General features: G+C 33.5%; 6 protein-coding genes across 7 annotated transcripts; 2 read left to right on the top strand and 4 right to left on the bottom strand.

Moving 5' to 3' along the window:
* Positions 1–53: 53 nt before the first annotated feature.
* LOC123320654 (6-pyruvoyl tetrahydrobiopterin synthase) lies at positions 54–778 on the bottom strand. The gene is made up of 3 exons (XM_044908027.1): positions 618–778; positions 442–521; positions 54–356 (listed from the first exon to the last, which is right to left on the bottom strand). Exons 1-3 carry the CDS (start codon positions 686–688, stop codon positions 79–81), a joined length of 429 nt encoding a protein of 142 aa, XP_044763962.1. The 5' UTR covers positions 689–778; the 3' UTR covers positions 54–78.
* A 100-nt stretch (positions 779–878) lies between these two features.
* On the top strand, positions 879–2,512 carry LOC123320653 (intraflagellar transport protein 52 homolog). Its single transcript, XM_044908026.1, has one exon. It carries the CDS (start codon positions 1,212–1,214, stop codon positions 2,457–2,459), a length of 1,248 nt encoding a protein of 415 aa, XP_044763961.1. The 5' UTR covers positions 879–1,211; the 3' UTR covers positions 2,460–2,512.
* Positions 2,513–3,354: 842 nt separating this feature from the next.
* On the bottom strand, positions 3,355–4,235 carry LOC123320083. Of its 2 annotated transcripts, none has more exons than XM_044907251.1 (4): positions 4,077–4,235; positions 3,753–4,025; positions 3,542–3,628; positions 3,355–3,486 (listed from the first exon to the last, which is right to left on the bottom strand). In XM_044907251.1, the coding sequence occupies exons 1-4, from the start codon at positions 4,126–4,128 to the stop codon at positions 3,425–3,427; spliced, it is 474 nt and encodes a 157-aa protein (XP_044763186.1). In that variant the 5' UTR covers positions 4,129–4,235; the 3' UTR covers positions 3,355–3,424. The 2 variants fall into 2 exon arrangements, with proteins under 2 accessions (XP_044763186.1, XP_044763187.1); XM_044907252.1 differs by having other exon boundaries at positions 3,753–4,007; positions 4,077–4,230.
* A 2,203-nt stretch (positions 4,236–6,438) lies between these two features.
* LOC123320419 lies at positions 6,439–7,143 on the bottom strand. The gene is made up of 4 exons (XM_044907739.1): positions 6,982–7,143; positions 6,775–6,921; positions 6,629–6,718; positions 6,439–6,573 (listed from the first exon to the last, which is right to left on the bottom strand). The coding sequence occupies exons 1-4, from the start codon at positions 7,028–7,030 to the stop codon at positions 6,521–6,523; spliced, it is 339 nt and encodes a 112-aa protein (XP_044763674.1). The 5' UTR covers positions 7,031–7,143; the 3' UTR covers positions 6,439–6,520.
* A 4,532-nt stretch (positions 7,144–11,675) lies between these two features.
* Positions 11,676–18,526, bottom strand: LOC123319800. Its single transcript, XM_044906740.1, has 8 exons — positions 17,886–18,526; positions 17,517–17,834; positions 17,197–17,459; positions 16,729–17,023; positions 15,613–16,130; positions 15,170–15,550; positions 13,929–14,071; positions 11,676–13,763 (listed from the first exon to the last, which is right to left on the bottom strand). The coding sequence occupies exons 1-8, from the start codon at positions 18,151–18,153 to the stop codon at positions 13,220–13,222; spliced, it is 2,730 nt and encodes a 909-aa protein (XP_044762675.1). The 5' UTR covers positions 18,154–18,526; the 3' UTR covers positions 11,676–13,219.
* Positions 18,527–18,771: 245 nt separating this feature from the next.
* Positions 18,772–21,385, top strand: LOC123319801 (spermine synthase). Its single transcript, XM_044906741.1, has 6 exons — positions 18,772–19,159; positions 19,731–19,842; positions 19,974–20,096; positions 20,160–20,246; positions 20,313–20,470; positions 20,530–21,385. The coding sequence occupies exons 1-6, from the start codon at positions 18,878–18,880 to the stop codon at positions 20,869–20,871; spliced, it is 1,104 nt and encodes a 367-aa protein (XP_044762676.1). The 5' UTR covers positions 18,772–18,877; the 3' UTR covers positions 20,872–21,385.
* Positions 21,386–25,166: the final 3,781 nt, after the last annotated feature.

The following is a 25,166-nucleotide window of genomic DNA, read 5'->3' as shown; positions in this document are numbered from 1 at the left end:
ACACTTCGTTTGAGACATTTATCTCTCAATCAAGTTTGAACAAAACACTCTCATTGTATAAACTCTTTATTACTGAAATTAATCTCCTCTGTAAGATACAATATTATTTTCAGTTTCATGAACTTCAACCTCGTAAAGAAGTTCTGGTTTTTCCATCACTTGTTTCATCTGCCTCCAAATGAAGACAGTCAGGTTTTCTGTTGTACTGGGGTTCAACTTGAAGTATTCAACATCCGCATCGAGGTTCTTGTGGTCCAATGGTTTCATTATTGCTTCCTGCATGTTTTTTTTTAGGTCAGTCATGTTCATTATCATCCCGGTTTGAGGGTGAATCTCTCCAAACAGAGTTACCTTCACTGAAAATAAAAGAAGATAATGGTATTTGATTTCCAATTGAAGTAAGATAACGGAAATATTAGACTGCATCAAGAAAAAACATACCGGTGTAGTTATGCCCATGTCCGTTAATATGGTTACATTTTCCATACGTATTTTCATTCTCGATTGCTGACAGAAAAGGGCTACAAAACAAGCGATATTTGGTGCCTCAAAACTAGCAGATAATTAGAAAACTGATTATGTGCATTAGTTAACAAGTAATTAGTTTCTAGCTGTACCTGTTCAAACGGTGGCAAGCTGAAAAGGTCATCCTTCTTGTTTGGTAGGCTTTAGGGTTTTTGTCCCCCATGATTATAAAAAAATAATGTATTGCACGAAACAGAACACGAAAGTACGAGTACAACAATTAATAATTAAATGTTATCTTATCGCTTAATTTTGAGGTTATCGGAGATAACCTAAGTTTTTTGACAGGTGAGGGCTACGTGACTGTAATGAAAATATTTGAAAATTCGGATTTTCACAATATTGCGTGAATTTGTTGTGAGAAATATATTTTGTCTGCTTATATCTTCAATGAGTCAGCTGATTAGTACTGAAAATCAAAGAAAACAAATATAAAAATGTAATCTGTTCTGCGACTTCCATACTAAAATTCGGGGATTCCCCAGCTGGTTAATTTCGAAATTCTATCGAATAAATTGAATCTTGTTGGGCATTGAAGAATTTTGGGAAAATTATGGACGAAAATATTGAATGTATTGACCAAAATACGATAATAAATGGTAATGTCCTACTTTTGCATCGTCAACCTGTTCGTTGCCATGGTTTCAATGCAAACACAATCAAAGTAAAAGGTGAAGACATCTCAAATGGATCTTGTGGATAATAAAAATACAATAATAATAAATGCTTCAAGAAATGAGCTCTACAGAGTACATGAGAATTGGAAAATATTACATAGGAAGTTGAAAATTTATTGGAAAGTGGTGATAAATACCAAAGATGAGCTATCGATGCAACTATTGGCAAACTGCGAATTGTTGATTCTACCTGGGCCCCAGTCGCCTTTCGAAGAAAATGAGTTGAATGCTTTGAATACTTTCATCAATAAGGGAGGACGAATTTTAGTGCTTTTGTCCGAGCCAACCCCGAACGACAAGAGCAATATACACATATTTTTAGAAGAGTACGGAATCATTCCCAATGTTGATGTTTTAACAAGGACCCATTATTACAAATACTTCCATCCTAAGGAAGTATATATTAGTGACAGTGATTTCAACACCTGTCTGAAAACTGAAAAAGAAAACATGGCTATTATCTATCCGTTCGGTTGTACAATAAGTGTGAATAAACCTGCAGCAATTGCATTTACAAGTGGATCAGCATCCTTCCCAGCTGATCAAGCTCTGGGGGCCATATATTTCAACAGGGGAACAAGTGGAAAAATTGTTGCTTTAGGCAGCGGGTATTTATTTTCTGATAAATATATAGATCAAGAGAATAACGATAAATTAAGGGAAACTGTCATCAGTTTTTTGGTCGATAACAAGGAAGTCACTTTATCACATACAGACCACGATGAAATAGATATCATGGAAAGAAATATTTTACCAAACACAGAGGAATTAGCCAGTAAACCAAAACTTTGTCTTACGGATGCTATAAGTCACACACTTTCAGTTGATCATCTGGAACTCTTGGAGCATAGGATGTACTCGATCAATACGAATTTGGTAGCTAATGTTCTCAATCTTTACGAGGATTTGAAGGTCAAACATCAACCCTTGAAATTGATAACTCCCCTGTTCGAAGCCCCCTATCCACCTTTGCAGCCGGCAGTTTTTCCCCCAGCTTTTCGAGACTTACCGCTGCCACCTTTGGAATTGTTCGATCTGGATGATGCTTTCAGTTCTGTCTTTTCTAAGTTGGCCCAGTTCACCAACAAGTTCTTGATGGAATCGGTTGGGGATGTTCAAGATGACGGGCTGCGATTTTATATATCAGAGTGTGCCAAGATTGTAAAGGTTGACGAGGAGGTTTCGGACCCTAAAGATATTCTGCACGAAATCGGATCTCAGATAGCGAAGTTTAAGAGTATAGAAACGATAGCTTAACTATTGTTGTTTGGATGTTCTTTTTATATCTTATGAATAAACTGGAGAAAATCTTCAATTGTTTTTTTACAGGATGTCTTTACAAAAAATCGGTTATTTCCTCATTTTATCTTCTTTTATTATCTATTCGAATTCATTCTACCTTCATGGTTCATCACAGAACACTAATATGTATTCATACTTTAGCTATATTAAGTCTGGCGCATCCGCCAAATAATTTCAAGGTAAATTCTATTGACACTACTTCTCTCCGAAATTATATATTTCATTTTTAATCGATAATTCAGCTCATCGGTAATAAACATATTATTTCTGCCTCAATCAATGATTATACAGGGTTGGGCATAGGTCTGGAAGGTCTTCAACCAATACAAAATGAAAACGCTGGTACACGTGAACACGTCAATTGGTCAATTGATTTTGTATTCTCCTTATTTCCTTTAAATGAAATTGGGTGTTTTTCTTCAACCCCTTCTAGCCTCAACCCCATCCAATCCTAACATAACCTAAACCATTTTAAATTCAGTCTCGTGTGATTATCAGGAACAAAAAAAATATTTAGCTGACTTATTTTGATAGACATTCTACTTAAGGTGTCCCCAAAGAAAGTAATCTAATGGCATTAAGTCTGGGGGACTTGAGGGCCATTCAATCTTATTGCCAAAAAATAAGTGAAATCGGAACTCAATTAACATATTGATACTCGTGAAAATTGTATAATCTGTTATTGAGTCAATTAACGTGTTTCAGCGTCTGAATTTTGAGTTATTGATTGGGAAAAACCATTATTATGTGAATACTTTTCATGGATTACGAACTCATTTGTACTCAATTTGCAATCTTTATTGTATTTGTGCAATCTTTGAGCTGAATTGAAACATAAAGACGTGAAATGAACGAAATATTTTATTGATTGTTTTCAGTAAAAATGATGCTTTTAATGCCTAAAATGTTGCAACTACATCTTACAATACTTCGATATTGGTTGAAAGTCTGTCAATGATGTATCCGATAGTTGGTAGAATCGCTGAAAAAATATAGATGTTACTGCGCTCACTATCTAAGTTCTTTCTTCTGTTTACCTGACACAATTGTCAGAGTTTTTGAACGTAGTTGAAGAAGTATATCGGTGATCTGAGCTACAGCCTGAAGTACATCACGTTTCAATTCTGGAAAGGAATGAAAATGTGAAAAAAAAAATATTGGTACAAAACTACTGTAGAAGGTGCTTCAAATATATGGTTTCGCAATTTTGTGAATTCTAATTTTTTTTGAAAAGTTCGTAAGCTCTACCTTTGTTTATTTTTTCTTCAGGTGATTCTTCCGGTTTAAATGTTGTAGCCTGGGCTTGAGTCGTTGTTTCGATCTTATCGAAATGGTCTGTACCATCATGGGCGTTTGTTGTGGTGTGTTTCACTGGTGGAATCTCGGTTAGAGCAGGTTCCTTTGGATAAGTTATAGGAGAAATAACAATGGGCGGTAAAGTTGGGCGTAATGGAGGGAATAACTCATGTAGGATCTTCAACACATCCAAATCGTTCAGACGCCCTTTAATTGAGTGGAGAACTATAATAATTAAATGTAGTACAGTTTGGAAACAATGTTTAAAACACTTACCACCAGAGGAAGAATAAATCAAGAAGAAACCCAAGAAAATAGAGATTTTCATTTTGAGACTGTTCCCTCACTATCGCTATACCTTCGACGGATTTGAAACGAATCGAGCTCTTTTCTCGTATATATGCGTTTTTTTATGGTCACAGTGACATCATGTTGAATCATCCGAAACGTGCTTTATATCTTAGTACTGCTAAAGTACACTAGATTTGGCCAAAGGTGATAAGTTGTAATTAAATTGCCTTTTTTTGTTTCAATTCTTCTTATCTTTTTTATTGCATGGAAAGGCAGTAAAGTTTAAGAGTATAATATCACATAACGTGTGTCCAATATAAGTATGCAAAAATGTCGACAGTAAATATACAGTATTTGACTCGTACAAATATTTTAACAGTAGATTCTTGTAGTCAAAAGAAACACTTTTTTCCTTCACCGTTGATTCGGTTGACTTGGGACGATTTTGAAATTCAACTTGTCATATTTCAAAGACGGTGACCTATTTTCATGTGAGAAAGACGTTCAAATATGTTGAATGACTCAGACTAATGATTAGGATATATACCATGCTTCAGAATTCGGATGAAATTTGGAAAATTGGTTACTTTGAACGAAATGTAACTCTTTTTAAAAGATCCACAGATGTGTATAGTGTCACAAATTTAGCTAGTTATTCTGAAGGTTATTTTGTTTTTACAGAGGTGGCTCAGCTCATTGTGAAAACTTAAAATGGCTATATCTTTTTATAAGGGCCGAATCGATGATATAAAAAAGTGTTTCTCTCGACTTCAAGAATCTACTGTTATATATTTGTACGAGTCAAAGACTTACCATATATTCTTTCACCTCGGCACATATCTCCACATAGGAGAAAGAAACCATTGTTTTATATATTACCTAGTGGTAAGAGATGAGAGATCTACAAAGGGAAAAAATCTGGTTACACATCTGTTGAGTTTTTCCTGGCAACTTTCTGTTTCTCATGACAACCTATAGTTTTTATGAGTTATTCCGTTTTTACATCGAGAATAAAGGATAGGTACTGTATATATAGTTAAACTTTTTTTAAATTATCGACAGTTTTCGATATCTTCAACATAGGAGGTATTTTCATCCGCCATTCATATTATTAGGAGATTTGATGTTGTGCAGAATTCTATCAAAACTGATTTACGGTCAAATATTTTTCTGGAGGGAACCTCTCAAGTGACATATCAAAAATCGACCGGGATTTAAAGCGTGCCAAATATGGGTGAATGTAAAATTAAAAAATTCTCCCTACTTCCAATGTGAACATCTTGTATATTATCGATTCACTAGAAGCCCATTTGGAAGAACTACAAAATTTTTAATTTGTGCCACTTTTCGAAAAATCCATTTTTCGGAAGAACTTTAGTGGACTTAGACATAGGAAAAAGTCTATCATCGGAAAGTGTGGCTACCTAGAATGACTGTTATTTTTCGGCTTGATGGGAGCTGAAGAACCGTTTTAAACAATAAAAAACCTCAATTTTTAGATATTTTGTCTATTATTCCCTAATTCCACTCCTTAAATCCTATATAAATTATATAAAACTCTTTACGTCCAAAATATTGTACTTTTTAAACAGATCAAATCAATTTAAATTGATTTGATCTGTTCAAAAAGTTTCGTAATTACGAAATGAAAGAAACATTATTAAGAGCCAGAGCGCTGTAAAGTTAAAATTTTGTATCAGAAAAAGAAACAAATTCGCAAGAACAACTTTAATAACAAGCTTCGTAATATCCTCTAACAACACATTTAGTAGCATATCCGCATACAGAGTGAGTAAAAATTAACGCCAATACTTCACATCTTCTGCCCTAAGAGACAGACTTTTATTTTAAATTGCGCTGCTCTTTATGTTGAATTATAGGTCAAGAATAGTTGAGTTTTATATGAACATTTGAATGAATGTCTGAGAATTTCGTTGAAGCAGAGTTTAATTTGCTGCTGTAATACACTTAACATAACGCACCCCATAAAAAAAACTCTAACGGTGTTGAATCACACAATCTAGGTGGCCAATTCTGGTTATCGAAACGAGGGAGGAAGTACCGTAATTGTTTCACAGAGGTTGTATAGCATGTCTGGCGTCGTCTCATTGAAACCATATATAATTATAAGATGCGTTTGGTGCAATTTTCACTTATAGAATATGGGATCGTCAAATTGGTAGTTATTGTAACAAGTTTGAAAAAACTGTTATGCTCTTTAATTTATTTCCTAATAGTCTGCTCCAAATGTGGAGAATTTTATACTGTAGAGTATAAATCCTTGAATTATCATGTGGGATAAAACTGCATTTGACATTTCTCAATGTTGCAAAATAATTAACATCAATTCTTTTCATAATTTATTTTTCACTCATCCACAACACCAAAATTACAAGCATCATTAAAATTCTTATCTAAATATTTTGGATTCACATAAAATGCACAGCTAGTTTTGCGAGCTCAACAGATACAGGAAGAAATTCTGAAAAAATAGGAATATTAAGAACGGATACTCGAACTAAGACTCATCAACTAACCTTTAACGACTTCCAAATGCACATCATCGAGCGGTAAAATCAATTCCAGTATTTCCTTGATATTCTTCAAGTTAGTTGGTAGCTTGTTAGCTGAAAAAATCGATTAGTTGATCAAGAGAATTGTTCAAGGGAATTTTTAACAATACCTGCTTCGGTTGTGGTTGTAGGATGCTCAGTTTCGTGTACTACAACAGTTGTCTCATGTTGTGGCGTTGGGCTTTGTGCTGATGTAACAGGGGGTAGAGTCGGTATAAGCAAATCATGCAGGGTAGTCTCTGTCTGTCCGAAAACATCTGAAAAAATTTCCGTTTGATGGTGTTTTATATCGAATAAATAATTGTCAATGAACTTACTGCATGCGAAGAGTAGAATTGTAAGGAACAAACTGACGATTTTGAACATTTTGCTGGAAAGAATTGACTTTAAAAGAAACGTTTCCACTGCTTCATTCCCTAGTTTTATAAGACTTTATAAGAAAACTGGAATATTCCGAACGTGACTCTTCCACTCATTTAAATTGATGGAGTTTTTAAATGGCGAAAAATTCAAGCTGAGATTGGACTAATTACTTTCACGTGCCTCATCACTGAAATATGTGATAACATGAGAAAAAAATTCGTTTGGGATTTTCGTGTTTCATAATCCCGCCGATTCTTAGAAGGTGAATTTTCGGAACAGTTATATTTAATTCCAGTGTTTCCCAGTTGTTAATAGCTGAATACATTTGGAAGTTTTCCACAAACGAAGAAGATATTGATAAATCATACCTACACATTTATTTTCTAAAAAATTTAGAAACTTTTGAATGGGATAAAAAGAATACTGTTTTTGCAAAAAAGTGGGTTTGGATTTTTTTTGTAGCAAAAATGGTTGTTTTTATTGAGAGGATTGAAAGGAAGGTGGAACACTTCCTTTCCTACCTGTTCACCTGAAAGTGACGCCGGTAAGGAAAATGAGTAAAAGAGTGTTTTCTATTAAAAATATAAGGAAATATTTTTGACAAATTGACCCTGAGGCTTACCCTGTGTTGCAGGGTTCAAAGTTTACTAGATAATATTGATTTATATCCAATCTGATGAGTTTTTCTTGCTTTTGCTGAAGGTTTTGACTATTCAATTGTAAAAGTTTGCGAGATGAGGGGTATGTGGATGATTTTAAAAATTTGACGTACGAATTTGGCGGATTCCGAACCACACTCCATATAAAAAGGCCTTTCTCTTACGTTTACAACAAATAGATCAACAATTTGCATTATACTTCCGAAAATATTATCATTTATTAAAAGACCGTCTTGCAGACCCGGCTCCTTCGCCATTTTGCAACCCAATCTTTTAAACTTTGGCGTCAGTTTTTATCTATTTATTCTGAAAATTTTGAGAGAAAATTGATTTCGATAGTTCCGGAAAACAATTGTGTATCAGAAAAAGCACTCGAATTGTCATTCCGCACCTTCTGAGGGTTGTAGAAAAATGAAAACTGTCGAAAAACGGACCTTCATCAACCATTCACTGAATTTCTCTGGAGTTAATGAACATATATCGAAAAAACTTATTTATTTCAATAGAGAAATAAATAGACTTCCTTATTCATTCAAAAATATTCATCTAAAGAATTTCAATAAATTAGAATACCCTGAAAAATTACAAAAAAATTCATGCCAAGTTTTGTGCATCGCAGATTCATAAAGCAAAAAGAAAAGTTTAATGTTTCAATACGATGCTATTTGCTGAAGAGATTGTCTCACCAATGTCCAAGAATTTTTCGATTTTTTTGAATCGTTTCTGAAAAATTTATTGAAATGCAAATTTTTCCATTTCTTCACTTAAACCTTCAGAAGTACGGAATGAGAAGTTTATCTTAGCCTATTGATGAGTTTATAATGTCAGTTGATGATTGTGAATGAATAAATATCTCGATTCATTCCTTTTTCCGAAAAAAATCCGTTTTCTTCTTGGTAATAATTCTCTGGCGCATCCGCCAATTTATATTAATGTTGTCTTAGTAAGTCAACATATTTATTAGTTTGAAATTATGAATTGCTCAACAGAGTCAGATCAACCTCTCGTCTCCTACTTCCGAATGTTTATGTGATGAAATCGAAAAAGTCAGATGCCAACTTTTTTTCCATGAATGTTTCACAAAAACTGAGAAATTCTTGGAAATTTGTAAAACAGTTTTATCAGTAAATAGCATCGCACTCAAATATTTAGAACCTCATCTTCTTCTTGATTCTCAGGTATACAAAAGATAAAGGTTTTCTAATTATAACAAAACTAGAATATTCCTATTTTTTAGTCCTCTTCAATTGATGGAGATTTAAAAGGGTACAAAATTTAAGGATAGATTTTGATTAATTAATTCAACGTGCCTCTAGTCTGGGATGTATGAAAACTACTGAAAAATTTGTTGAAAATTTTTCTGCGATTTTAGTGTTGGATATCTACAATTCTTAGAATATTATTAATTTTCAGAACCGTTTCATTTCATTCCCGTATTTCTGTAAAGGTATATACATATTATCGATAGAAGAAGATGCTTATGAATCATAGCTACTTAATAATCTCAGAAATTTCGAATGAATTTGGGAAAATACAATTTCAAAATACTGTTTCTGCAGAAAAAGTTTCTTTTGATTTTTTTAAACGAAAGTGCCAACCCCTCATGATAAATGAAAGCAAATATTTGAAAGAAATTTGTACAATACAGAAACTGTGGCGTCCATATTGAAATTTCCGCACCCTATGTCAGAGTTTCAACAGCTAACTATTTATATTTTCATTATTTGTCCACATAATTCACTTCTACCAATTTTGATTCAAGAAAATCACGTGAATTGTCAACAATCATTCATTGGCACTGAAGAAAATTTAATAGGTTCAAGACACAGTTTCGATCATTCCCAGTCATTCCAGGAAAGAAGGAAAAGAAGCATAATAGTTATCTAAATAATGAAAATATGCCGATTTTAAAATTTTGAGCACTAGATGATATTGTATTCTATCCAATCCGAAGAGTTTCTTGCCAAAAGTTTCGATGGTTTTTTGAAAAAATTTGTGAAATGAAGGGCATATGGATGATTATTAAAATTTGATCTATACCTAAATTAGGTGGAAACTTTTCGATTTCGAACCACACTCTATATAAGGAGCTATTTTTCTAACATTTCCAACAAAAAAATCGAAAGTTCGCAGTATACTTTCGAAAATATTACTGTTTATATGATCACCTTATAAAAAACCGGCTCCTTCGCCAATTTGCAACCCAATCTTTGAAAGTTTGGCGTCCATTTTTATCTACTTATTCTGGAAATTTCGAGTGAAAATTCATTTAGACAGTACAAACAAACAATGGTGTATCAGAAAAAGTACTCGAATCGTCATTCCGCATGTTCTGAGGGTTGCAGAAAAATAAAAACTATAAAAAAACGGACCTTCGTCAACCATTTACTAAATTTTTCTGGAATTATATAATTTATATAGAAAAAACTTATTGAAGCTAATAGAGAAATAGATAGACTTCGTTATCCATTTGAAAACATTTATATAAAGAGTTTCAATGAGTGGGAATTCGTTGAAAGATCACGAAAAAATTTGACTTGTGAAATGTGCTCTGCATGATCATGAAGAGAAAAGAAATATTCGAAATTTTCAATATAATGCTATTCACTGAGGAAACTGTCTCACTATTCTTCAAGAATTTTTTGATTTCCATGAATAACTTCTGAAAAATTATTGAAAAACATAATTTTTCATTTCATCGCATAAATCTTCAGAAATATATAATGAGAGGTTCATCTTAATCTTTAAGTATTCACTTAAACTTATTCAAGTAACGTCAAATCACGATTTTGAATCTGTAAATATCCATTCATACAGTATTTTATAAGAAATCTCGCGTTTTCTTCTTGCTGATAACAAACTGGCGTATCCACCAATTTATTTCGATATCGATGTACTACATCTCAACTATTCGTTTCATTTCCTATTCCCTCAGTATACATTTTCTTGTTTGAAATCATTGATTAACTTCGTTGATTGCTCAACAGAATCAGATCAACCGTTCATCTCGTATTTGCAACGGTTTATGTGATGAAGTTGGAAAATTCAGATCGAAAGCTTCGAATCTTGGAAATTTTTAGAACAGTTTGATTAGTGAATATAAATGTATTGAAATCTATGGCTTTTATTGTTCTTTCGGGGTGACTGATCAAAAATCTGAGCTTGATATTTATAAAAAAATATTTTCGAAAATACTGCCTTGTCATTTCAAGGCAATATAGAAATTTTTTGGCTGAATTCCGACTCTAGCTATAGCCAAACATCAAATTTTCAGAGCTGTTTAATGCTTACTGGAATATGAAAATATGTATGAACAGATTAATGATTTGTATGAGGAAAATCCTCGAGCCTTATTAATCGTAGATATAATCAACACTGCGGATTACTCGCTTGATAATTTCTATAAAATTATAGCCTACAATTCAATCCATCTCTCGAAGTCCTAGATTGATGCATAAATTCCTATTTCACCAAAAAATCTAACTCCTGAAAAAAATTACAGATTTTTATCTTCACAGTTATGTTGCGCCATCTAGTGGTGTACTCTCAAACCTAATTATGCAGAATAGCCACGAAAGTAGATTTCTGCATTACGGTAAAAAGAAATCTGTAATAAAGGTTATGTGCTTAGAATAGAAAACTGTATCTGATCCTTTTATATTCTGCAGCAATTAAATAGATTGCGCTGCGCAATTCTGATAATATTTTTTTTAGAGGGAGACGAATTATCGGCACATCATCGGTAAATCAAGATTAAAAAGTTTGTTTTTTCTATGTTATTTAAAGACCACCCGTCTTTATAAAATGGCCGGATGGCCGATTAACGTATCTTCAAATCTTCGATTTATATCGAAATGATAACGACAAGAAAGCCTAAAAATGTCCAATATTGATACCTCTATTAATACTTTGATTACAATCCAGAATCTCATACTTGCTCTTGAAGCTAATAATAAGCCAATACTATGGATAGGAAATAATAAAACAAATTATTCTTCATTCTATTTAATTTTGTCATTTGGTTATAATAAATAAGAAACCATTTCCTAGCAAATATACGTTGTATAAATCTATACAAATATTGCTCAAGATAATTGATATTGATTTCTTCGTTAGTCTTAAGTATATCTTAAATTGAATTCAAGAAGTTAAGACAAGTTAATATAACTATCAAAAAACCAATTAAGATAAAATAACCTGGCAATTCAATGTCCAAACACTTGTTAATTTCTATTTAAACCACCAAATTTTTTTACTTATTCAATTACGTCATTCGATACCATAAATTCAACATATTAGTTACGATAACAATAACAAACATTAAATTTCATTATAAAATTAGCTGTAAGTACCAAAAATTCACTCTGAGGTAAACTCAATTAAATAATAATCACTAGAAGAATTTTGATTATAAAATTGAGGCCAATGCATAGCACCTTTAATTTTCTAAAGAGTTTATATCCAACTCTCAAAATTACAAGCAAAACCAATTCACAAATAAAAAATTCAATCTATCGTACAGGTTACAAAAGAATCCACAAGACAAATTACACTGAACGGAAAAACACCCTGCTACTGAATAGTGCAAAAGTGTTGATTCTAAAATTTTTCGGCAACTTTGCCATATGGCTTCTAAAAAATTGGACGTTTTCAAAAGGGAAAAAAAGCTTCGTCCTTTTAAAAAAAAACAAAAAATCGAAAAGTATAAAGTTATCACAGAGAAATAGATTGGTAATTGCCCCTAAGAAGAGTGATTCAAATCTACTCGAATTTCAATGCAAGAGAACTCATCGATAGTGAACGAATTTAACTGACAGAAATGAAGCAGACAAGGAGGTACTTCTGTTTGTCAGTCTCGACAGACCTACAGTCTGTTCGTTAATGTTTCTCTCGATGTGTATATACATAAAAATTCAATTACTACTATTATATACAATGATATTATTGCTTCAAGGCATGTGTTTTAGTAACTTCTATTTAAGGCGAATAAAAATTAATTATTGACTTTTCAATTCATTTTAGAGCAGAAATGTATAAATAGTATGTTTTAAAATGTAGAATATAAAAAAGAAGGTTAATTTTCAGTTAAGGCATAAAAATATTGACTTGACGTTAGGAAAAAATTCAACTCAAGCAAAAATTATCAGAACGAATCGAAAAACAATTCAATAAGAACTAGATTCGTTAAATAACCAATTATATCCGTACTGCAAGTTCCGATCCATACTTTAAACCTCTTTGGTATTCGAGAAGTTACTTTGCAACAAACGTCATGATCAAAAATAATCAAAACGTAAAAACGAAAAAAACCCAGCGACTTGTTGAGTTTAAGTCACCAAGTCAATTTTACCATCTTCTACCCCAATTTCTAATATCGATTGAGCACAAAGTTTCAATTTAACATACTGACATACCTTGTTTCGTTCCGAAAACAATTTCTTTCAAGTTTTCGCACCCTAAACGTAAGATTAATCTAAATCTAATAAATACCTGCCATATACTACAACTACCCATCGTTTTAAACGGAAGATCCCTAGTCAGTCATTTCGTTGAAATAAATCTTTGTAACGACAATGTCCCCCGTACTCAACGTCTGGGTTTCCACATTCGAATGATCCAGTTTAGGCGGTACTTCGTCGGAATTCTGCGCCACGCTCTTGTAATTTCCGCTGGGCGTCATCTCCCTGTCGGTCTTCAGGCCGTTATTCAAATGTTTCCCGGAGTGACAGTTGCAGTGACACCTGTCAAGTTCGACGTTCGGCAGGTCGACGTTCGACGGTAGCAGGGCGGTGGCCGTCAGGATGGACTCCAGACGGTCGATCTTGTCGAACCTGTCGATCTTCGAATTGCTGAGGATGGTATCGACGAGCTGCATGCTTTCGGTGAGGCTGGTGGGTCCAGAGTTCTTCGGGGAGGTCATGTCGGACTCCAGGCTGGGGTAGTCTTGGTCGTTGTCCTCGTCGTCGGAGGAATCTGGCTCTTTTTCCTGGCCCAGGCTTTCCAGCTTTTCCAGTTTCTTGGCTACCTTCGCTGACGACTTCAGTTTCTCTTTTTCTTCCTCTGTCAGCTCGATGAATCTGTCGGAAAGATTGAGAGTGATTCAAGTGAAATATGGTCAAAAATCTATTGCAGTCCACAAAAAAATGGAACTTTTTTGTTTTTTCTACATTGTTACTTATGATACATGTGAAAGCTTTGTAACAAGAAATAAAAACTGTATTTTTTTATTATTAGAATCTCACCTCAAAAGTCTAACCTCTCTATTACTCAAAACAACACTCTTAGATGCTGTAGCTAGCTTAGCCCTCAACTGGGCTACTTCTTTCTCGGTTTTTCTCTGTCTTTTCCTCAATTTAACCTCATCTGGGGTGATATTCATGAAAATCTGAAATGGAAATAGATTCTTTTAACCTACCGATTACCCCATTCTTTTGATCGGTGACAAACGAAAGTCATCAACGGAAACGATAAATTAGTCATTTCATCTATATGCAGTAATCTAAAGAAAATAAGTTTTTTTCTGGAGCTCATTAGGCTTTTTTCACCCAACATCTTGAAGACAAGAAAGAAAATTAAAAATTGTAGAAATTACTTTTTTATTTTTTCCTTTCCTTTCAATTTTTATTTATTTTTTCTTGTACTAGTGATCAGAGAAAAACCATCGGTAAGATTCAGAAAAAATAAATGAATCAGCCAAAACAAGAAATGAAAGTTGAAAGTGTTGTTTGCAAAAATTGCCTCTTTTTATTTTTTTGCTTTATTTTTATTATATTCCTTTTTGTGTCCATATGATGAGGCAAAACACATAACAAGTATTAGGAATAATGCCAGCACCAGCCAAAAGACAAAGAATAAAAAAAATTTTGTTCACAGAAATTGCTTCTTCATAATCAATAGAAACAAAAATTAGTCATTTTATCTATACACAGTAATCTGAAGAAAATAAGTTTTTTTCTGGAGTTCATTAGGCTTTTTTCTACCAACATCTTGAAAATAAGAAAGAAAAATAAAAATTGTAGAAATTACTTCTTTATTTTTTTCCTTTCTTTTCAATTTTTTTTATTTTTTTTTGTTCTAGTAATCAGAGGAACAACCATCAGTAATATTCAGAAAAAATAAATGAATCTGCCAAAACAAGAAATAAAAGTAAAACGTGTTGTTTGCAAAAATTGCCTGTTTTAATTTTTGGTTTATTTTCATTATTTTTCCTTTTGTGTTCTGATTATGAGTCAAAACGCACAATAAGTATGAGGAATAATGCAAGCACCAACCAAAAGGCAAGAAATAAAATTTTTCCTGCTTTCTTTTTATTTTTTTTTTGAATTTTTTGTGTTTCTGATGATTGAAGACAGAACTCATGAGTTTTAGGAAAAATGCAATTATGTACCTGCCAAAAGACAAGAAAAAATAATTTTTTGTTTTATTTTTTCTCATTTTCAATTTTTTGAAGTATAATTTGATGTTCTAGCGCATTGAAACTCACCTGTTCATGGCACAGTTCCAGGAACAGCTTCCTGTTCTCCTCTTTGATAGCCCGACAGATCGGGTAATAAATCTTCTCGTTCACAAGACTCAAAACGTCCGCTGAGGCATAAAGCACCATCTCCCTGGTGAGGGGTCTCTTGGACCAATACTTCTGATCTCGTCTGTAAATATTCTTCAGCTGATCCTTCATCGGGTTGACCGGGGCCCCATAGTACTCGCACAATGCGTTTAGGGCAACGCAACGAGCCTTATAAACCGGCCTGCCAGTTTCCTGATAAGTAAGAACTGCGTGCGCCGCTTGAGTGTCGAATACGCACCTAAGGGTGATCCCGAACTGCTGGTACAAGTTAACCGAGTCGTTTCTGCAATCGTGACTAATCTGCAAATTATGAATAAAATAATCACTAACGAAAATATTGATTTACTTTGTATGATACTCACTTTAACGATATTCGGACTCTCCAGCAGCTTCTTCAAGCCATTCTCGATCATGCCGGGACAAGAGATCAAGTCGAAGACATACGAAAAACCAGTCATAGTCGCTATCTGCATCAAGGTTAGTTGCCCCTTAATGCCCAAATTGATCCCTTCGCAATCGAAGCCAACAACTATCTTGTCTTCAGTGAAGGGCCAATCGTCTTCACCCTCATCCTTTCTAACAGGCTGCTGGTTCTTTCTCATGATGTCGTTGATCACCATCTGACAGTCCTTCTCGCTACATATCACCCTGGTGTTCTGGAACACCTTCGATTTCCAGGAATCGCCGTGTAAGGTAGAATTTTGATTGTTGAGCATATTCTGTCTGTTCTCTCTTCCAGTGTTCTCCTGGAGCGTCTTGAGTACAAGGGAGTTTATTCGTTCTTTCAGGGTCTGGTTGGAATTTTGGCTTCGGTTTCTGTTGGAGTCCTGGGACATGTTAGAGTCTTCGTTTGAATCTGTCGATTGTTTTTTCGTAAGAGCTGGAACAAAGAAGGCAATATTGGACATTTTCGTCAATACAGTCCGAATTTCGATCTGAATGTTTCGTTTCCTCAAAAAAAGATGCGATATAACCCGTTGGACCCGAAAAAACCTTTAAAGACGCAAAAACGACAAGTCACTGGTCTTTTTCAATCGTGAATGTCCAGTCGAATGTTACGCCCATGTCATCGGCGTGAAGTTAGAACCCTGTAAATTCTATGGTTTCTCTTGTGACATGTGAAATTTTGAATATTGCTAATTTTCGTGAAATTTTTAATATATTTCCAACAATAATTAGTCAGAAAGGAAAGCATTAGTCTCTAATTAGTCTTAATTGACTTGCCACATCAGCAAAAGTAAAAATTAACATTGTACCGGCAAAAATTATATAAGTTCAACAAATATGAGGACCTCATTTGAGACTATTTCTTGTATTGATTGGAGATTGAAGGGTGAGATTAGAAATATAATTCTGCCATTGATCGAAAGCTCATCTAGAAAATCCACATTGACCCATTGTCAAGTTGGAATTCTAAGAATTTTTTTTTTCACCGCATGACTGATTTGTAGATTAGTACATAGGAATAAACAACTCACTTTGTTTCATGTTCGATCCTCTATTTTTGTCCTCTGGTACAGACAGCGAGGGTAAACTTTGCTGAACTGGTGGTTCAGGGCTTTTAGCCTTAAGAGTTTCATTGAGCTTCTGCTGAAGTTTGGGCTGTTTCAGCCTATCGCTTATCGATCTAGGACTCAAAGGTTGGGGTTGAACGGGAACCTTCTCTGGCACTGGCACATTGTTGTTCAAGTTGTTATTGTCGTTTGAAATAATCGGAGTAGGAGGTTGTACATTGTTCATGTTTTGGTTTTTCTCATTTTGCAACATCAGATCCTATATTGAATATATTGATTAAATATGAGAAGCAATGAAAGACTGTCCTTGAAATCATTTTTTTGCTGTATACATTCCAATAATTTGACCTCAGAAACATTACAAAAATACAAAATACAAAGATAATCACTTCGATAATATATTGATATTTATTTGAATAATTACCAACTTACCATATTAGCCTTATTTTTAGCTGCCACATCTTTGATAACTGTACTTATATGCTTCTGATTTATTTTCGGAGGCTGCAGTAAAGTCACAAGATTCGACTGAATGTGAAAACTATCAGAGAATAACCTCAGAAAACTGAGTAAATGAGTAGGAGTATTAAATAGGTTAGACCAGATATCTTCAGGAAGATTACAACAGACTATTTGGAAAAGCTGTTCGACCAATATTGGCCCCTTTTTCAGGTCAATACAGTGAGCAAGGAAATCTGAAATATTGGTTCGGTAAAATCTGAAAGTAGATCAGAGGGAAATAAATCACTCACCTAACAGTGTCTGAGTGCTTTCAGGATCAATTTTAACATCTGGTTGAAAGTGCAACTCAGGAGGGCAGTGAGATTTAACATCAGTGTAATTGGTCAAAACCACACTCTCTTTCTCATCATCAACTGTGAACACATCTGGGTGTTTCAACAAAAATTCCCTGAATTCATGGAAATGTTGACCAGAGACATGTCTTACTTCTGGGTTGGCTTGAGAACGATGCCCTAACAGGCTTCTTATTGGCACTTCAGTACCTTCACCATACTGGGCGAGTTTTTCAGAGAAATATTCGACTGCTTGTGTTGTGTAGTCTTTACCACCTAGAATTGAACGTGATATTATGAATTTAATGTGAATTCAGAACTAATTACCTTCAGCATCTTTCCCTCCTTCAGTTTGAAACATATTTATCATAACATATTCCCCATCGATCTTGAAAAGACTTGGATACTGTCCTAGAAACTTTTTAAGGCCACTTTGAGAACCACCAGCGATTTGTCTCATTTCTTTAGTGAATCCTTTGGATCCAAACTGGCAGCTCAAATCATGAAGAGTCCTAGGTTCTCCTTTATCCATAAGACGTTCAAAAAAGAACAATAATGTCATATTTCTTGATAATTCATATTGCATTGCTTCCATTTTGCCCTCTTTATTGTTTATTACAACTCAAGCAACAAATACTGTATTCATTACTCTAATAACTTCAACAAATATCGGTCATCAATGACTTTCAAAACTTAATACGTAGAAATAATCGTTCCAAATAATATATTCCATACATTAATGGGCAATTTCTAATATCTATTTAAAACATCATTAACTCAGAATACAACGGGTTTGGAACTTGTCTTACGGGAAAAACACATTTCTTAAGGACAATAACATAACAGCAACATAACATGTGAAATTTTGAATCTAATGAGAAATTGAAAAATTGGGTGTTCAAAAATTTTTAATGGTCAAAACGTCAAGTTGGCGAAAGCCATCTTGAATTCTTTTGTTTTGACAGCTACCGACAAATCAGGTGACGACTGCAGGTGACAGTAACTTCAGGTAACTGCCAACAGGTGACCAAACACCTGAGCTAATGCTAATAATTCAACAAATTTCAAATTATCATATTGAAAAAAAAAACATATTTTTTCCACATAAGGCGTTCCGAACAATAGTAATATTAAATTGTATTCTTGCAATGTTCAAATGTTGAAAGAGGAAAAAGAAAAGTCAATAATATGTCAAGTCAAATGTCAAAAATCTTTCAAAATTATTCAATTTTTGCATTTCCTAAAGGCCGGGAATCACATGAGATTTTTAAATATATTGGTGAAAATCAAATTAATTCTTTGCATCAACAGAAAACAGGATGTCGGCACATACCATCCTTCTTGATTTCTCAGTAGATCCAGCTAAAATCAAGGATGAGGCTCAAATCACTATCTTAACCACCAATATTGAAAATATCCTAAGAAACTATGTGAAAAATTTAAAAGAACTCTACCGTTTAAAGTTGGATGAGGGAGTGTTGAAGATATATTCTTGCGATCTGGATGCCGTTGTGAATCTCAGATTTTATAATAATGGTTTGATCACTCTGAATGTAGATTATTATAAGAATGAGGATAAAGATCTACTATTTCCATTTGAAGTGAGTAAAGTTCAGTTGTTGATTACTAATGAAAGTAACAAACGGAAAAAATTGATTCATATTTTCTACTGCTTTCATGGAGACAGTTAAAAGTATAAGGTCAATCAGCAAAATCTTTCTTCCTTGATACACAATATCTGATTTTCAGCAATTGAAAACTATTGAAAACCAATTAAAGATGACTTTGAACAGTTATCGTTCGAAACATTTTCCTCCGATCAAAAGAGGAGCTAAAATAGACGTATACATTACAAGCTCAGGTTAGATTATGGGAATTTCTAGGAGTTTTGCATCCCTTCCATTTGCATGTATATTGCTGTTATTAATTGAAATTTATAGGCTTATTATTTTCTTTTGAACATGTCATCATTGATATAATAATGTTACGTATTTACTTCATTGATTGTGGGGGAGTTTAAAATCATGATATCGTTATAGGTGGTTCACATTGTCCCCTTGAATAATTTGATAATGATTTCCAGTTGATTATTTTGTTATTTGAAATTTTGCATGTCAGTATCTACTCAACCATTTTTCTGAAACTAGATTCTAGTTTAGTTTTATTTTATAGAAAGTTAAAACTTTTGAACAAGAACTTAGCGAACGGGTCAATGGAATTCTCAAATCGAGAGCTTTAGCACCAATCAAAAGAAGCGTATACCCACAATATTTCCCAACTTCAGGTTTGTACATCTCACTTAATTGTCATTCACATTTTCTAAGCTTATACTCTGGATTTTTTTGGAGCAGTTTGGAGAGCATGTTTATTATTGTTCACTCAGGGTATGCACGATTTTATTCCCGATTTTTTCAGACGAGAGGCTTTTGGAATATGATATTGATGAGATTGTTTTCGAGGAAAAGACAAAATTCCAAAAGGTTCAAATACTTCATTCTAAGAGCCTTGGCAACATGTTGGTTCTGGATGATCTCCAAAGTAAGTGCGATTTGATTTAAAATTTCTTTTTTTGGAACCAATTTTCATCCAGCGTTTTTTTAGATATTTCAGAACGAGATGTTATTTATACTGATACAATTATGAGGAAAGAAACGGAAAACTACAAGGATAAAGAAATAGTTATATTAGGTAAGTCAAAAAATGAAAATAATATGTTCGGCATTTGAAACATTGAACTTATTTTGGGATTTTCAGGAGGTGGCGACGGAGCACTTCTTTATGAGTTGTTGAAAGAGGATCCCAAGGAAGTTATAATGCTTGAAATCGATGATGTTGTGATGAAAGCATGCTCAAAGCATTTGAGGTCGCTTTGCGGAGATGCATTAGACAAAATGTCTGGTCCTAACTATAAGGTGAATAAGCATGTCTTATTTTTGTTGGTTGTCTAATTTATGCCCTTTTTTCTTCCTAGATATTGGTAACAGACTGTTTGGTGGCCCTGGATGGTTACATAAAGGAAGGAAGAAAATTCGACTACGTCTTTGGAGATTTAACAGATGTTCCGATCTCCGACGACCCAGAGCTTTGGTCGTTCATGGAAAAGGTCCTCCAGAAGACCTTCAAGGTAATGAAACCCAACGGTAGGCTAATGACTCAAGTTTGCGGCGCCATCTGCACTGAGGCTCTGAAGAAGTACAAGGAACTTTTGGATAAACAGAAACCGAAGGTCAAGTTTGAGAAGACGAAGGCTTTCATCCCCAGTTTTATGGAAGATTGGGTTTTCGGTTTTATAAGTTTCGATCAAGCCGAATAGTTGGTGTGTTCTTTAGGATTGACGAACTTTGATCCAATTTGAGAGTATTAAATCGAATGTCACATGTTGCTGGCGCTTTGTGTAATGAAATAGGATAAGGAAAAAACGAGTATACTATGTCTGATTTGTTCATGTTGAATTTTTGTTCTGTTTATTAGAAGTTTATATTTTGTTTGGATATGAAAAGCCGTCCGGTTTTATTCGAAAAGTGAATGTAAAAGGAATTTATTAAATTTACTAAAGTTTCTAGATTTATTCAAGAGCTTGATTTATCAGTATATATTTACAATATTGCAGCTAAATAGTTTAATTTTTGTGCACTAACCATGGCTTCCTATGATTATTTAATGTTATTAGTGCATATTGTTGCTTTAAAATACTATTGAATATGTTTATATTTATTTGTGAATATTTTGAATGTCTGATTAAACGATTATCTCTTACAAAATTGAAAGTTTGTGAAGATGTGTCATTTAAATGATCTTATGAAAAAATATAGAGATATTGAACTGAAGTGTTTATTTTGGTTAATAATCACCCTGAAAACAAATCTCTGCACTCGAAATCTTTAATTTGGTAACAATTAAATTAGTCGGTGGAGGAATTTCACACAAAAGTTTTATTTTATTTGAGACCTGAAAATAATGAAAATTTTGGATTTTGGTCTGCTAATTCAATGGATATCAGTGCAATGTGTTATTCAACTATGAGCAATTGCCATAATGTCACGACTTAATTGATTTCTAAAATTTTTTTTCGAAATCTGAATCAAACTGACTGTTGGTAATGTCGGCATTGACGTTTGGGAAGTGAGCGCCATCTCTCGCAGCTGTCCTTCACTTTACTTATTATCGAGCAGACCGCTGTAAGCATCTGAATATAGTAAGATAGGTATCTTTAATCTCTTTCTGGAAGTTCAAGGCGTCGCAACGAGGTGGCAGCTCTAGGATTTTTCCTCAACGACTTTATAGATGATAGATTTTCCTTCACAAAACGAAAATGTTGAAGAAATGCGAAGCTTATGTGTGAAGAATATCACTTGGGTAGTTAGAATTTCTAAAATCTGATAAAAACATAAACGAGCTCCAAACACATGCATTATTGCCGTAGGTAGAGAGTGAGAATGAGAATTTAGAATTTGATCAGGCCCAATATGCTCGATGGAAAATGGTAACAATGACCTCAAATCATTCAGAAAACGACACTTCAATATAATATCGATGTAATAAATATGTCTAGTTACCGAGGAGAGACTTTATTAGTTGGTTGAATGTGAACTTATGAATAAAATGGTGAATGCGCTACTTTGCAATTAGCAAGAAAAAAATAGGATTTTCAAGCAAAATCGGAACATTCATTGGTTCAAAAATATAAACTCCTTTTATAAATTCTTGAAAAGAATTGATCCATCTTCTATTCCGTATTTCTAAATGTTAAATTGTTGAAATTGAAAGATTTACAATCCGAATATTTTTTCAGAAGTGATGCATAAAAATTGAAATATTCTTGGTTATTACTAGGAAACTTTCCTCAACGCATAACATCGTATTGAAAATTTATAATATTTCGGTTCATTTCTTGATTCTGGGTTGTAATTATCCTCAGATGAATTTTATCCTAATCTTTCGGAAAAATTACATTCATTAAAAATATTTATGTGAATTTTTTTGTGGTAGTGAGAAAGTCACTTTATTCTCCTATTCGAGTAACTAATTTTTCCTGATAAATATTCTATAATTTCGAAAAAAATTGATGAATAATTGACTAATGTCCGATTTTCACCAGTTTTCATTATGCTACAACCCTCAGCAGGCGCAAAATAGCGATTTGAGTACTTTTTGTGATGCACTATTACTCCTCTGTTCATTCGAATATATTTTTCAGTTGAAATTGTCAGAATGAATACATAAAAATCAGCTCCAAAGTTTGAAAGATTGGGTTGCAAATTGGCGAAGGAGCCGGTTTTTTATTGGGTAGTGATATAAATCGAAATATAACGAAAGATATTGATTTTTTTTGAGTGAAATGAATACAGATTGGCTTATTGAATGAAATATTGTTCACAATCGACATATATTTTCTCAGTTCACCCATCAAATTCCACAAATCATGCACATATCCCTCATTTCGCAATCTTTTTCAAAAACAAGATCTTAAGTCCTTTGAAAATTCGAAAAATACTATTATGTCACAATTCTCGACCTCAAACTAAAATCAATTCCGCTTTTCTTTTGCGCTATTACTTCACCTTTTTCAGCACTTTTCGTATTCGTCAAAAGCAGCGAAAACAATTCCTATCATGAACTGAGATTTGGGATCAGCGACCTCAGGGTGTTCACTAATCAAGGTGAATCAGCACTTAACTATGATAAAAAAAATGAAGGTACATTCACATGAATTGTTTCAATGAATCGTAATGAATCGAAAAACTTTATCTGCAGATTAATACAATTGAGAATCATAAATCGAATGGAAACGTTTGGAGATTTCATTACTATGCTATTCACTCATGAAACTGTTTCACTGTTACACAAATATCTTAGAATTTGTCGATTTCTGTAAATCAATTCTGAATATAATGATAGCCATCTAAATTATACAATTGCACCGCGAAAACCTTTGTAAATATGGGTTGATCTGATTCTGTTGAGTGACCAACAAAACTCATTATTGATTTTAAATGAATAAATATGTCACGTCACTAAGGAAAGAATTGAATAGTTGAGTTGTGGTACATCGTAATTGGAATAAATTGGCGGATGCGCCGGTTCGCCACCAACAATAATAAAATAGAATATTTTCGAAATGAGGGTTGAATAAGAACATATATTAGTTCCAAACCATGAACAAACGTTATTAATTTATCGATAGAATAAGATACATCTCTCATTTCGTATTTGTGAAGGTTAAATGACGGAATTGTGAAATTTGCTTTCTGATAAATTTTTCAGAAGTGATTCACCCAATTCGAGAAATTTTTGGATATTAGAAAGATAATTTCTTCGGCAAAATTTATCTTATTGAAAACTCCAAATATTTCCTATCGGTTCATTATTGAGAGGTGCAAATAATCTCAGATGAATTTTGTTTTAATCTTTCGAAAAATTCGTAATTATTGAAGATCTTTATGTGAATTTCATGCATGGATAAGGAAGTTGCTTTATTCCTCTACTTACGGTTCCAATTTTTTTCAATTTATATTCCATAGTTCCGGAGAAATTCAGCGAATGGTCAGAGAAGGTCGGTTTTTCACCAGTTTTTAATTTTTTGCACGGCCCAGAAAGTTTGAGGTAGCAAATTTTTTATTTTTTCAGATACAATATTGCCTGTTTGTACTACAGAAATCAATTTTTGCTCGAAATTTCCACAATTAATGTATAAAAACGAATACCAAAGTTTCAAATATTGGGTTGCAAAATGGCGAAGGAGCCGGTAACTTAGGGCGGGCTGTTATAAATCGTAATATTTTCTCAATTAAAGGGGGAATTTCCCATTTATTTGCTGGGAATGTTGGGTGAATGACTCATTCTATGAAGTAAAGATTAGCACTCAAAAGATATCAGCTTAATTTATACCTCAAACTAAAAAAATCCATGAAATCGAAGCTTTCCATTTCGTAATCTTTCTCATACAGTCAAAAACATAGCATTGGTTGAAAAACCGCTTCAGATAACTTAGAAATCAATATTATTGTGTTCTCGAAAATGAAGAATGACTATCAATTCATCATTCCTATACTTATGATGTTATACCCATCATAATTTTCCAGCAGTAGAGTAATATCCATATTTTCCCATTTTTCCTGGAGAAAAAGAGAATATGTGTTAAACCTGATAATCCAAAGTTCCGAGATATCATCGACTAATCATTTTTCTATGGAGAAAAACCATTTTACATGGGAACTAGGCTTCCTATTGACCTAAAGGGTACACTGCGTATTGGTAAGTTCATCATATCCTTTTGAAATTAATAAAAAAGTATTATGGCACCATTCTCAAACAGAAACTGCAATTGGTATTCCTTTTGTTTGAATATATTTCTTAGTATTCCGTTGGGAATTTCTGAAAAAGAATTGGGCAAAAGGTACGCGAATATTTGTATTTCTTGGGAATGGGCTTGGATTCGGGGTAAACGATTGATTCAGAAATCTTATTCGGCACTACAACACAATTTAACGCCAATTTCGTACACTTGCTAAGCATAAATAGAATGAAATATATATATAGAGATTTCAATACGATGCTATATGATGATCAAACCGTTTCAAAAACCTCCAAGAATTCTAAATTTTCCAA

This window comes from Coccinella septempunctata, chromosome 9, assembly GCF_907165205.1.
Source record: "Coccinella septempunctata chromosome 9, icCocSept1.1, whole genome shotgun sequence".
NCBI classification, from domain to species: domain Eukaryota; kingdom Metazoa; phylum Arthropoda; class Insecta; order Coleoptera; family Coccinellidae; genus Coccinella; species Coccinella septempunctata.
The sequence above is the reverse complement of the archived record's forward strand: the minus strand, read 5'-3'. Positions and strand labels throughout refer to the sequence as shown.

Excerpts from the sequence above, each read along its gene's own strand:
- LOC123320654 (XM_044908027.1), bottom strand. The coding sequence starts at position 688 with ATGGGGGACAAAAACCCTAAAGCCTACCAAACAAGAAGGATGACCTTT. Across the intron at positions 522-617 it reads GCTTGCCACCGTTTGAACAG|CCCTTTTCTGTCAGCAATCG; the intron begins GTACAGCTAGAA and ends CTTGTTTTGTAG. Across the intron at positions 357-441 it reads ACATGGGCATAACTACACCG|TGAAGGTAACTCTGTTTGGA; the intron begins GTATGTTTTTTC and ends TTTTATTTTCAG.
- LOC123320653 (XM_044908026.1), top strand. The coding sequence starts at position 1,212 with ATGGATCTTGTGGATAATAAAAATACAATAATAATAAATGCTTCAAGA.
- LOC123320083 (XM_044907251.1), bottom strand. The coding sequence starts at position 4,128 with ATGAAAATCTCTATTTTCTTGGGTTTCTTCTTGATTTATTCTTCCTCT. Across the intron at positions 4,026-4,076 it reads GATTTATTCTTCCTCTGGTG|TTCTCCACTCAATTAAAGGG; the intron begins GTAAGTGTTTTA and ends TAATTATTATAG. Across the intron at positions 3,629-3,752 it reads TGAAGAAAAAATAAACAAAG|AATTGAAACGTGATGTACTT; the intron begins GTAGAGCTTACG and ends ATTCCTTTCCAG.
- LOC123320419 (XM_044907739.1), bottom strand. The coding sequence starts at position 7,030 with ATGTTCAAAATCGTCAGTTTGTTCCTTACAATTCTACTCTTCGCATGC. Across the intron at positions 6,719-6,774 it reads TACAACCACAACCGAAGCAG|CTAACAAGCTACCAACTAAC; the intron begins GTATTGTTAAAA and ends CGATTTTTTCAG. Across the intron at positions 6,574-6,628 it reads GCATTTGGAAGTCGTTAAAG|AATTTCTTCCTGTATCTGTT; the intron begins GTTAGTTGATGA and ends CTATTTTTTCAG.
- LOC123319800 (XM_044906740.1), bottom strand. The coding sequence starts at position 18,153 with ATGGAAGCAATGCAATATGAATTATCAAGAAATATGACATTATTGTTC. Across the intron at positions 17,024-17,196 it reads CTAAAAATAAGGCTAATATG|GATCTGATGTTGCAAAATGA; the intron begins GTAAGTTGGTAA and ends TATTCAATATAG. Across the intron at positions 13,764-13,928 it reads AGAGAGGTTAGACTTTTGAG|ATTCATCGAGCTGACAGAGG; the intron begins GTGAGATTCTAA and ends TCTTTCCGACAG.
- LOC123319801 (XM_044906741.1), top strand. The coding sequence starts at position 18,878 with ATGTCGGCACATACCATCCTTCTTGATTTCTCAGTAGATCCAGCTAAA. Across the intron at positions 19,843-19,973 it reads ACAATATTTCCCAACTTCAG|ACGAGAGGCTTTTGGAATAT; the intron begins GTTTGTACATCT and ends CGATTTTTTCAG. Across the intron at positions 20,471-20,529 it reads TGTCTGGTCCTAACTATAAG|ATATTGGTAACAGACTGTTT; the intron begins GTGAATAAGCAT and ends TTTTCTTCCTAG.